The 13,680-nt window shown below is 38.2% G+C and overlaps 1 protein-coding gene across 36 annotated transcripts in view; it reads right to left on the bottom strand.

Moving 5' to 3' along the window:
* The window catches only part of PBRM1 (polybromo 1), a 117,487-nt gene that overhangs the window by 76,088 nt on the left and 27,719 nt on the right, over positions 1–13,680 (bottom strand). For 27 of the 36 annotated variants that reach the window (XM_049640662.1, XM_049640660.1, XM_049640650.1 and 24 more), the window contains exons 7-11: positions 10,655–10,723; positions 7,008–7,106; positions 4,420–4,505; positions 3,290–3,385; positions 2,577–2,665 (exon numbers count right to left, since the gene is read on the bottom strand). In XM_049640662.1, the coding sequence (XP_049496619.1) occupies positions 2,577–2,665; positions 3,290–3,385; positions 4,420–4,505; positions 7,008–7,106; positions 10,655–10,723 (439 nt within the window). The remainder of the gene's footprint in view (positions 1–2,576; positions 2,666–3,289; positions 3,386–4,419; positions 4,506–7,007; positions 7,107–10,654; positions 10,724–13,680) is intronic. The other 9 variants (XM_049640663.1, XM_049640666.1, XM_049640655.1 and 6 more) reach the window with 2 other exon arrangements.

Genomic DNA, 13,680 nt, shown 5'->3' on the forward strand with positions numbered 1-13,680 from the left:
ACACCAAAACAAACAACATATAGTCATTTTTATAGAAAAACAAAATATATTCTTCATTTCCCTAAATTCTATAACAGCATATAAGGACCATAATTTAAGTTTTCCTTAATCAAAATCACTACTGTTCCCAGGTAAGAATGACAATCATTTATTAATTAAGTACTTAGTTACAGTGTTAAGAGATGGGTACACTACCAGTCTCAGGGGATTTGAGAGAGGATCTGGATCTAGTCATGGAGACAGAAGCAAAGAGAGGATCTGAAACTAGTTTTTTCTGACCCTACTACTGCAGACTTTCTCTGTAGAGAGCTTGCACATAGGTAGTTGATTTATATACCTAGATATGTTTTGTTGCTACTTCAACCCTATGTTTAAAAAATTACATTTTTTGGGGCGCCTGGGTGGCTCAGTCGGTTGAGCGTCCGACTTCAGCTCAGGTCATGATCTCATAGTCGGTGAGTTCGAGCCCCGTGTCGGGCTCTGTGTGGACAGCTCAGAGCCTGGAGCCTACTTCAGATTCTGTGTCTCCCTTTCTCTGCCCCAAACCCACTCGCATTCTGTCTCCGTCTCTCTCAAAAATAAACGTTAAGAAAAAAAAATTACATTTTCTTTTTGTGGCTGATTCCAGAAATTAAATAAATTTTTAGATAATGATCTTATATCTAGCACCTTATTATTCTTATTAATTCCAATAATTTATCTGTATAGTCTTTTCAGTAGAAAACTCAAAAAACAATCTTTCAACTGCAATCTTTATAAATCCTTCTTCTTTTCTGATTCTTACTCCTTCATTGTTGTCTGGCCTCTGATCAAAAGAGGTAACGACATTCTTACTTACAGTAAAGGGAATGCTGTAAGTATTTCCCTTGTGCTCTTTTTACCTTTTCTAATACTGAAGTGACCTAGCATTCCTGGAGCAAAACCAACTGTGTCATCATGCATTATCTTTTACAAATACTGCTAGATACAGTGTGTTTCTTTTTGTTTAGTTTGAATATCTAGGTTCTATCAGATTTAAAAAATAAACTGGAGAGCTCCTTTTTGGAGCTCCTTTTCTATTCTATGCAGGAGTTTGTATATAATTCTGTTCCTTGAATGTCTGGCCTGGTGTTTTTATGGGAAAAGATTTATAATAATTTTTTTAATGCTGATACAACTAATAAGCCTTTTTCTTCTTGAACCAGTTTTAGGTTTGTTTGTTTACTTATTTATTTATTTAATTTATGGGGGAGCGCAAGTGGGGGAGGGGTAGAGAGATGGGCACAGAGGATCTGAGGCGGGCTCCACATTGACACACTGACAGCAGTGAGCCTGATGTGGGGCTCGAGCTCATGAACTGCGAGACCGTGACCTGTGCCGAAGTCGGACACTCAACTGACTGAAACACCCAGGTGCCCCAGGTATTTATCACTTTCTAGGAGTTTGCCCATTTCATCTAAATGTTCAAATTTGTTTGCATAAAGCAGTTCATACATTCTTTCTAATCTGTATGCTCCCTGTTTCCCCTAGTATTTTTTATTTGTTCCTTCAGTTTCTTTCTTGATATTCTCACCACAGATTTGCCTATTTTATTAACAGTTGTAACAGAAAAACTTTGACTTCACTGATCTTCTCTACTATAGGGTTTCTTTTCAAACAAATTCGTTTCTGCTCTTAGCTTTCTTACCTTTTTTTCTATGTCTCTGCTTTTATTCTCTTATTATTTACTTATGTTGGGTGCTTAGTTCATTGACTTTCAGTTGCTTTTCTAAACAGAAGCAATCAGCCCTGTAAGTTTCCCTCCAAAATAGCCCTTTAGTGTATCCCTACTGTTTCGACATATACTATGTTCATTATTGCTATTGTTCAATTTCAGGTAATTAAATTTCTATTATAATTTTTCTTTTTAAAAAAGAGAAACCCAAACATTTGGAAATTTTTCTCTTTCCTAAGTGTTTGGTTTTTTAAAATTTATCTTTTCAAGATTGGGTGCGTATGATAGGTGCATTATGGTCAGAAATTTGGTCTGTAAAATACCGAACTTTCAAATTGGTTGAAATTTGTTTCATGGCTAAGTACATGGGCAATTTTTATGACTGTTCTATGTGAATCTGAGAAGAACATGTATTCTCTAACTGCAGAACATTTGCCTGTTTATATTGATCTTGTTGTCTTAGGCTGCTCTGGTTGTAATTTATGTCTGTCTTCAATCAGAAGGTCCTGCCAAAAAGAAACTATAGCTTACTAAAAATGTAAGGCAGTGGCCTGGAAATCTAAGATGGCGTGAATGTCTCTCTCGGGGTTTCCTGATGGCATCACTAGTACTCACTATTTATCATTTATAGGCTTGAAACCGGGATGTGCTAAGGCTAGCAAACGAACTGTTTGGCAAAAGTATTTACTTATTAGATACAAGCTATAACACAAAATAAACAAGCTTTTGATAAGTTTGCCAACCAAAGAGTGGAATCAAAATGCAACAAAATAGCATGTACTCCAAAACTGACAAACTCCCAGACAGACCAAAGTTACTGTAACTTTCCTTCACCAGAAGGATCAGCTGAGAAGGCATTAACTTGTCAAGACCTAACACCTACCAGCTAAAGCATCCTCCTCACTTTCTGAGCCATACTGAAGTGCCATGGTAATTGCTGACAAACGACCCCCTTGGACTGTTCTTTTATTTCTACAAAGAAAAACAAGCAATCAGAAGACAGGAAAAAAATGTTATAATAATTTGGTTACTTTACAGGAAATAGGAACTATTAACAAAGCATTCACATAAAAAAAAAAAAAAGAATTTCTATTCAACTGTGTGCTCAATTTATCTTTATACTTTTTATATTCCCCATAATTAATCTAATCCAAGAAGACCAATTTTTTTCTCTCAGAGTGGTAGAAAGCCTAAAGCAGGCTACTTGCAATTGTGTTACTTAAATGTAGCACTCTTTATTTTATGAAAAATACAGATTCATTCATAATTACTGGTTAATTCTCTTCTAAGATGCTCATATTCTACAGTGAAAAGAAATCTTACTTTTGATACCAAATCTTTTAGTATTTTACCACACATTTATTTTATTGTAAATATTAAACATTACCAGACAAACAACTTATGCTTATGCATTTTTCAGAGGTGAGATCAGGCCAACTATAGCACTTAACTTTTAAAAAGGCATTTGATAACAATTCTCATAATAACCCAATTATACCCAAAAGAAGTATTTCAAGATAGCCATCAGGCAAACACTAATATGCCTCGCCTCAAAAACATGGTCAGTTCTCAGATTAAACACACTCACTCTCTCACCGGTAATACTTGCTAGTGGGATTTCTCTCTTCACTAAGGCTGCCTTTACTGTGTGAAGGACCTGTCAGCCTGGCTGTGGCCAAATTTGATGGAGTCCTATCACAGATAAGATAAAAAAACCTTAGAAAATTGACAGCTGAAATCAGAATGCTGGGTAGACAAAAAGGAAACAAGCATTTTTTGGTTTGTTTCTAAATAGAAATGTTCAAGTATTTCTGAGCCTCCACAGCAGGCTTTGCTCCAAAGCCTGAAGACTGCAGAAGAGAATGGACCAGGGCTGGTCCTAGAGAGCTCAAGGTCCCTGCAGTAACAGAGGATCTGGTAATGAAACAAATGTCAGGGTCAGGAGAAAGCTTTGAAAGCAGCCACTCCAGCTTCCATTTCCAGTAGGAAGAAATGGAATCCAAGAAATAAGACTTGTTCAAAGTCCTGGAAGAGCCAGGATGATACTTTAGATCTTCTGACACCTGGCTATATGCTCTCGCTGCTGATATAAATATATACTATTATGTGTTACATACAAATACCATATTACACATGCACTTATCACATATAATGTGTTATATACATGTTATATATAGTATATATAAAAACAAATATATACATATATAGCAATAAAAGTAGATAGTGATGTTAAGCCTCAAAAATTGTTTCTTTTTATTTTTTATTTATTTTTAAAGAAGAACGTTTTTATTTTTTTTATTTTTATTTTTTTTTAATGTTTATTTATTTTTGAGACAGAGAGAGAGACAGAGCATGAACGGGGGAGGGTCAGAGAGAGGGAGACACAGAATCCGAAACAGGCTCCAGGCTCCGAGCTGTCAGCACAGAGCCCGACGCGGGGCTTGAACTCACGGACCGTGAGATCATGACCTGAGCCGAAGTCGGCCGCTCAACTGACTGAGCCACCCAGGCGCCCCAAAAATTGTTTCTTTTTAAATAAAGCCTTTCAGCTGCAATGAAGGGGCTGGGTAAGAGTTAATCTCTCTTCTCTTCAGAATTACATTACTAACTGTAAACATAATCTTCGAATGCAACATACATTTCGTTTTACACTGCACTGATCCCACTAGCTAGAAAATTTGGCAAATAATAAAGGCACAAGGATTTTAAACATTTTAAAAACATACCTCATTCGAAGGCTTGACTTAGCCATTTCATGATGTTCAATTTCTGCCTTTTTCATATAAAATATTTTTTTTATAGAATTTGCATCCTGTCAACATAAAATTATTTGGTTTAGAAAAAAAGGACAGTTTAAAATGCCATCAATCATGCACTGGACACTTTCTACGGCACTCTTCCATTTGGAGTAGACTTCCATTTAATGCCCACAAAGCTGCATCCTCTAACCTTTCCATAACTTTCAAAAACACAGTCATAATTCTATAGAAGTTAAAAAGCCTCCCACCTCTTTCACAATTAGTCAAGTAATGCACAAAAATCTAACAGTGAACAAGGAAAAATGAGTGAAAATGAACAACTCTACCTATGTCCACTGACCTAAAAATTGATATACTTCTAAGATTAAAGATTACACACACAAATTTAGGATGAATGTACTTACTGAAATCAATAGCATACAATAGATCAAATCTAGTTTCCCTTTTCTCTAAAATTTATTTTAGGGAAAATAATCAGACCAAAAAGTACAATCTTAACTGCATCAACAAACTATTGGTACTGTACTACTAAAGTGTCCTATTAAGGACTAAAAATTTAAGAACTTTATTGTTCGTTTCTCTGATTTTTCACTTGAAGTTTCTTAAAAGATGAAAGTTTACTAAAAGATGAAAGATAAATGAACTACCAAAAGCAACTATATATGAATCAGTATTCTGGAAGTCAATGATTTTATTCTCAAAAGGTTTTCTGAGAATCCTTTGCTAAATTCCCAATGACATATGATTAATTCAAGGCATTTCTAAAGCAACTGTGTTATAGGACTACAAAATTTCTAGGAAAGACTCACATCACAAAGCAGTGAAGTAGTCATTTTACATTGTGTATTATACTATAGAAGTCGCTTTCTATATTTATGAGGTTTAAAAGGAGACATTAAATCAATGTTTAAAGTGGCTCAAAAATGAACCTTACCTCTGGCATAAAGAGACATATAAATGAATGGAAGAGTACTGAGCTTCCAGAAATAAACCCATGCACTGATAGTCAACCTCTAGCCAACACAACTCAATGGGGAAAGAACAGTCTTTTCAATATAAGGTGGTGGGACAAATGAGTATCTCATGGGGAAGAATCAATGTAGATCCCCTACCTCACACCTACCTCAGGTATACACAAATTAATTCAAAATGGATACATTTAGATCTAAGAGCTGAATCTATAAAGTTCCTAGAAGAGAACAAAGGTGTAAATCTTTGTGGCTTTGGATTAAGTAATATATGACACTGAAAATTATAAGCAACCAACAGAAAAACAGACAAACTGCACTAAATAACATTAAAAACTCTGTGTCAAAGGACACTATCATGAAGGTGAAAACAATCCACAGAATGGGAGAAAATATTTGTAAATCATATATCTACTCTAATGTCCAGACTATGTAAAGAAATCTAACAATTCAACAATAAAAAGACAAGTAACCCAATAAAAAAATGGGCTAAGGATCTGAACAGAAATTTTTTCAAAGAAGATATATGAATGGCTGATATGCACATAAAAAGATGTTCAACATCACTAATCAGGGAAATGCTAATCAAAACACAATGAGATACTACTTCACACCCATGAGCATGGCTATCATAAAAACAAAAACAAAAACAAAAATGGCAAGGAAATGTTAGTGAGAAGGTGGAGAAATTTCAACTGCACATTGCTAGTGGGAATGTAAAATGGTGTATCTACTTTGGAAAACAATGTGGTGGTTCCTCAAAAAGTTAAATATAAAGTTAACCATGTGAACCGACAATTCCATTCCTAGGTATGTACCTAAGGAAAATGAAGATATTATGTCTACATAAAAGCTTACACAGCATTATTTATAATAGCCAAAACGTGGAAATAACCAAATGTCTAGCAACTGACAAGCGGGTAAACAATAAGCGGTATATAAATGTAACAGACGAGAACAAAGTACTGACACCTACTGCAGCATGAGCTCCGTGAGAGCACCGTAAAAGCACTGCGCTCAGGGCAAGAGGCCAGACACACAGGACCACATGCTGTATGACTCCACTGATATGAAATGTCCAGAACAGGCAAGCAAATTCAGAGACAGAGAGTGGACTGAGCTCCTAGGGCTGAGAGACGGGGGGCAGGGGAGGAATGGAGTGACTGCTACCCGATTGTGGTGATGGCTGCACAACTCTGTGAACACACTAAAAACTATTAAATTAACCTAGAGTGAAATGTATGGTATGTGAATTTTAACTCAATAAAGTCATTATATAAAAACTGTTGGCTCGGGTGCCTGGGTGGCTCAGTCAATTAAGTGTCCGACTTTGGCTCAGGTCATGATCTCATGGTTCATGAGTTCAAGTCCCGCATCGGACTCTGTGCTGACAGCTCAGAGCCTGGAGCCTGCTTCAGATTCTGTGTTTCCCTCTCCCTCTTTCTCTGCAACCCCCCCCCCCCCCCACACTCTGTCTTTCTCTCTCAAAATAAATAAACATTAAAAAATTAAAAAGAAAAACAAAAAACTGTTGGCTCTACATTAAGGTATCACTCTTACCAATGAAAACAACAACAAAACACTAACCTTGAATACTTGAGAACCAGGCTCATTATAAGTTTTGGCATTTTTTGCTAGGAGATCTATATCTTTGGCCATTGCATGAATGCTCTTGTAGCTTCCATTCTAGAGTAAACAACAAAATACAACAGTTCCTCTTATTGAGAGTTAATCGGTATGACCTTTTAAAAAAAAGAACTCCACATATTTTTATTATTATTATTTTTTAATGTTTATTTATTTTTGAGAGCAAGAGAGACAGAGCATGAGTGGAAGAGGGGCAGAGAGAGAGGGAGATATAGAATCCGAAGCAGGCTCCAGGCTCGGAGCTGTCAGCACAGAGCTTGATGCGGGGCTCAAACTCACAGACTGCGAGATCATGACCTGAGCCAAAGTCAGCCACTTAACCGACTGAGCCACCCAGGCGCCCCCTAACTCCATACATTTTTAAATTGTCACCATATTCAAAGACTTCATTGGAAAATGCACGTCAACAATATATAAAGTCATTCTCTCTTTTATAAACTATTACAATAGTCCATTTACACACAAGTTTTTGAGGTAGATAAAACTAGAGCTATGTTAAGAATCATAAAAACATAACTTTTAAAAGATCAAATAAGACAAAAGTCATTTAATTTAGCAAACATGTAGTGCTTACTATGTGTTAAGCACTGTTCTAAGTGCTTTATGAATACTAATCCATTAAGGTGGACTTGAGAGTGTGAAGTAAGACTCCTCTAGTTGTACAGACTACTTCAGATGAAATAGCCTAGCACAGAGGTTAACATTTTGTGAGTACCTACTATGCACTAGGCTCCATGTTAGAGCTGTTACATCTTAAAGCTCACTCAGGTCCAAATAACCCAGGGAAACTTAGAACTGCCTTCAATTTACAAAGAAAAGGAAGAAGGGAGACAATCTAGGCTAAAGGTACACATGACTAATGAGAAAGACACAGAAATGAACAAACACATTCTAGAAAGACTGAGAAAACCAAATTAAGTAGAGTGGAAGGTTAGGGAGGGCAGAACCACAGCACAGGCTGCAAAGGTGAGGATAAATAAGGCAGAATCCAGGCAGCCAAAGGAGAGTAGCGGGTTATTTGCCATGTGAGAATACCCAACATCTGAGCATCCTCTTTTTTTTTTTTTTTTTTTTTTTAAGATTTTATTTTTAAGTTATCTCTACACCCAACATGGGGCTCAAACTCACAACCCCAAGATCAAGAGTCACACGCTCTACTGAAGGAGCTGGCCAGGAGCCCCTGAGCACCCTACCCTCTTTATTTGGAGAAAATCCCAGCATAGGTGGTAGGGAGGGACCTGTCCTACACAACAGTGGGTAGAAGTAAGCAGATGGTAGCACTGCCAGCAGCCTGGCACCCAGGCAAGGGGAGATCACTCATGCTTGAGTCTTGAGGGACTAGAGTGAGGGCAAAGGAATAGAGAAAATGAATTCCTAACCCCCATGAAGGGCACGTAAAGCAGAGTGGAGCAGTGAGCAACCAGGGCCCACAGTGGTGAATGACATTAGGAACAGCAATGGCACCACAAAGACACTGTGTGTTGACCTCAGCTGTACCACAATGTCCCTGAGTTCCTCCCACTTCTCTAAGGCTACTTCTCCTGCCTACCTTCCTAACAATTCCATGAGCTACCCAGTATCCTTTCAATGGATACCACTTCTACTGGAGTTATTCAGAGTTGGTTACTATTGCACCAGTACAAGAAACTGGGACTCGCTGCAAAAGGCACTAGAAAACAAGTGACAAGGCTCTGGGCTGTGGAATCAAAAAGAAAAGAAAGAGGAAGGAAGCTAGGGTCAGGAAGCAACATGCAGAAAGGACTAGAGAGTCTTTCATCAGAGAGGTAAGAAAGACCATTACAGTAATTTGGACATAAATGGATGAGATCTTGATTAGGGTGATGGCAAAAGGAGGTGCTTCTATGGGGTTTCTAGAAGGAAGAACAGACAAGATAAGAAGTGAGGTCTTGGAGAGAAGACTGGGGCTAGGGCAGGGGTTTCCAAAGATCTGATTTGAACTTCAGGATTATAAAAACATCTTCCCCCCCAGATAGACATTAGGAACCGCAGAAATTTAGGTTCCAGGAGACTAAGTCATTACCAGCAGCAGCTAGGGAGCTGCCTTAAAAACCAGGTGATACATTAGGGAATCTGTATTTTAACATTCTGTGAAAATGTATTACAATACCAGTAATTACTACACTGTTATTCTTTACTGCTCTCCTAGAACTTGATTTAAAAAAAATTTTTTTTAATGTTTATTTATTTTTGAGAGAGAGCACGCGAGCGAGAGAGCCCAGCAGGGGAGGATCAGAGAAAGAGGGAGACACAGAATCCGAAGCAGGCTCCAGGCTCCGAGCTGTCAGCCCAGAGCCCAATGTGGGGCTAGAACTCCCAAACTGCGAGATCATGACCTAAGCTGAAGTCGGACGCTTAACCAACTGAGCCACCTAGGCACCCCAAACTCTCCTAGAACTTTAAAGCCAATGAAGTTTCTCCCTTCTGGCAAACCACTTGCTTTCAGTCTCCTTTCTCAACGAGACTATGCAACACATTAAAATTTCCTTTTTGTTTTATCTACCAGGAGCCCCAAACCTTCCTTACTCTGGGAGGATCAGTAACTCACACAGTCCAAGGCCACATCCCATAGGTGCTCTGTGAGATGCTTCACATGCATGATCATTGCCCCCTCCAACTCTGCAAAGTGGGAACACTACACTCAGTGCACAACAGAGGAAAGCAGGAAAGTTGCCTGACCGAAGCAACACAGCCAGTAAGGAACAGAGCTAGGAAATTAACCCACGTCAGCACAACTCTAAAGACCAGATTTTTTGTAAAATTTAGCTCCTTCTCCCTACACTTTCCTTAACCTCTGATCATCAAGTTTTAAATTTCAGTCACTGATTCACTCAATAAATATCTATGGAGAGGTAGGAATAGTGCAGGGGTTAAGAGCACAGACTCTGGAGGCAGAATGTCTGGATTCAAATCCTAACCCTTCTCCTTACTAGCTGATGACTTACGCAAGTGACTTATCACCTCTGTGCTTCAGTTTTCTCATCTGTGAAACAGGAATAATAATAGAGTCCACCTCACAGAGTGGCTATAAAAATTAATCAGCTAATGCATATAAAGCACTTAGAACAGAGCAAACACCTACCAATGCCAGGTGAGTGTTCTGCTGCTATTGCTGGAGATACAGGGAGGAAGGCACTCGAAGAGAATGAAGTCTCTGTTTTCACTAACCTTACACTCTAAAATATGTTGCAGGTAACTTATTCTGAGATATCCTAAAACTATTTGGAAGCAGGTAAGAATAAACAACAAAGCTTTAATGCCAATGTATCTTTCACAACCAGAAACATCTATGCCCAATGCTTTTTAATTACTGTCCTAATTATTGTCTTTTTAAAATATTGTCCTATTGTTACCATGCCAATGAAAATTCTGCTTTCCTCCCTATAGAAAAAATGCTAAAGAGACACCATGCTGCCTTTTCCAAAGCTATAATCAACTAATCCATTTACATTATATGCTAAAAATCCCTTACAGAGACATCTGCTTCTCCATTTTCTAAAAGCCTCTAAAAGAGACCACAAGCCAATCTTCCCTAAACTACATATAGTTACATATGGTAATCTGCATACCTGTATCCTCTGGGCAATGGTCTTGAGATCTATAGGCTCCTTAATTATTGCATAATAATCTGGATATTGCTGGAAGACAAAAACCCAGGCAGGCTAAATAAATGAGAAGTATCCAACTAATAAGAAAACAAAGAAGTACACTGACAACGTATTGATCAACTGAACAGCTCTGTGAGGTGCAAGGTTACTGACAAAGCTGTACAGCATACTGTTATGTTTGAAGCAGACAGAATTTGATTTTAACCAGCTTCATGAAATACACAAGAGTATGCTGTAGGAGTTTATAGTTAGCATTTGGTAATTATCATTATCCAACTAACACACCATAATTTAATGTTTTAAAAAATTCTAAATTCACAGAATCACAGTTTTAAATTTAAGGTTCTAACGTATCTATTCCTGGCAATGAAGTAGAGGAATGTTTCTGAATGTTCTCATAAACTCTTAAAACTGCAATCTAAATCACACAATATTATCCTATTTCATATAAAATTGTTAATGGTCTACAAGACATAAGGGTGCATGCTTGTTAGCTTCAGGTTTAAAGCTTTCACTTATTTTGGCCAAATTAATTTTCTACAAAATAAAACATTTTAAGTAAAACTACATTAAAGAAACAGTAAAATCATAAGCACGTTCTGCTTTCTCAGCAAAGACTATGTCAACACAAGAAGTTAAGCGTGTTAGAGGAATGTCCCTGAAGCATCTCACAAAGCCCACAGTGTGTTCACTGCCTTGAGCCTTTCCTACATCTTTAGTTCCTTAGAGGAAACAACTGAAGTTGACCAAAAGTCGAAAGTTGGTAGATGAGAGAGGTGTCAGGGAAGGTGAGGCTGTGCTCTCCATGCTCTTCTGACCTGTTCAAATCCTTGCAGCCCGTACAATAACAAAAAGCCAAGAGGTTACAGCCTTCACTCAGTTGCTGGGCTGAGGGCATGATCTCAGGGATGCTACCTCTCATCTGAGTCCTCAGCGTATCCCTTCTTTTTTAATCCCTACTGTGTGTGTGGGGGGGAGGGGTGGGAGGGGTTGTTTTTGGGGGTTTTTTGGCTTGATCCAACCCCTTTTCTGCCCCCCTCTTAACCAATACTACTTCTGAGAAACAGTTCAGAAGACAAATTATGACAAGGCCACCCAGGCTGGGATAGCATGTAATCCCGGCTGTTGGGCCCACAATAGTCAGAATCTCCTCTCCCACTTAGCCAGTCCAGCCTAGGAAGGGCTCATAAAGGAAAGGTAAACACTGCTCCACCCTCCCAGCCCCAGTCCTTACTGTCTTTGAAACTGTCACTCTCTGAGGGGCCAATGGGAACCTGCTTTTTCCAACCAACTCCTGCTGCATGGTGTCCCTGGAAGCCGTCCCGGAATGGGGGAACAGAATATCAATGTTTTAGTGCTCCAAGTCACCTTTGGTGGCTTGACCACTAGTGATGATCTCCTGTTACTCAGGAGTAGATCTTGAGTAAAGGCTATACTCTTTTCTCATAGTTTTATTGTGATTAAAGATACAAAAGATTTACCATTTAACCTTCTAAGTGTGTGGTTCGGTGGCATTAAGTACATTCACATTATTGTGCAGTCATTGCCATCGTCCACCTCCCAAACTTTTCATCTTCCCAAACTGAAACTCCATACCCACTGAACAGCAGCTCCCCCCTTTCCCTTCCTGTCAGCCCCTAGAAACCACAATTCTACTTTCTCTCTCTATGAATTTGACTACTCCGAATACTTCCTACAAGAGGAGTCATGCGATATTGGTCCTTTTGTGACTCTCTTCTTTCACTTATGTGTTCCGGGTTCATTCTTACTGTAGTGTGTGTCAGAATTTCATTCTTTCTTAAACGCTGAATAACGCTCCATTGTGTGTATATGCCACATTTCATTTATCTATTCATCTGTCGAAGGACATATGGTTTGCTCCCATGTTTCAGCTACTGTGAATAATGCTGCTATGAACATGACTGTACGAATACCTCTTTGAGATCTTGCTTTCAGTTCCTTTGGGTATGCACCCAAAGTGGAATTGTGGGATCATGCGGTAATTCTATGTTTAATTATTTGAGAAATCATCATACTGTTTTCCTTTTTTTTTTTAAATTTAAAACATTTGAAAAAAAAATTTAAACATATGACCAATATCATCATTATGTTTTTATAATCAGATCCACACTTAGGATAGATAGCAGTAGTCATATATGCTTTCTTTCTTTCTTTTTTTTTTTTTTTTAACTTTTTTTTTAAAGTCTATACCCAACATGGGGCTTGAACACATAACCCTGAGATCAAGAATCACATGTTCTACCAACTGAGCCACCCAACTGCCTCTAGGCTTTATTTCTATGTGAGAACTGTCTTACAACTAGTCAAGACACACCTTTAAATAACCAGTCTTGTCGGTGACTGATGGGGAAAGCTGCAAGCCACTTATCAGTCAATAAGCACTTCTTACACACCTAGGACATGCTGGGTTCCAGCTACATGGCAGGGACACAAAAGAAAATACGATAAAATCTTTGTTTTTCAATTCAAGAACCAGGGAAGAAGGTAGATAAATAGTAAATGATCACAAAGGAGTTATGTGCTACAGTGGAGTACCTCTGAAAGTATATTCTTGTCTAGAAATACAAGAATGCTGAGGCCATGGAAATTTTTGTAGTTCCACAGCTAAAGTGGAACTTTAGCTATGTTCATTGCCTTTTAGGTATGAAGCCACAACAGGCCCTCCCACTTTTAAAGTGTCTCACTACTCTAGAAAGTTCCTCCTCTTTGGGGTAGAAGAGTACTAGTCAGTCTCTCTCTTCTCCATCACCAGGAAATCCAGAGACATAAAAGAGGAAGAACTCATTTAGCTTCCTCTCATTCTGTCCCTGAGCAAAGAGAATGTTTCGTCTCTGTCATAAATAAAAGGTTTAGTTTAGGTACTTACTTTGTTATTTAAGAATTACCAATCTTGGAAACAACCCAAATGTCAATTGACAGATGAACGGATAAACAAAATGTGGTATATGCATACGGTAATATATTAT

Source organism: Panthera uncia, chromosome A2 (genome assembly GCF_023721935.1).
Source record: "Panthera uncia isolate 11264 chromosome A2, Puncia_PCG_1.0, whole genome shotgun sequence".
Lineage (NCBI taxonomy): Eukaryota > Metazoa > Chordata > Mammalia > Carnivora > Felidae > Panthera > Panthera uncia.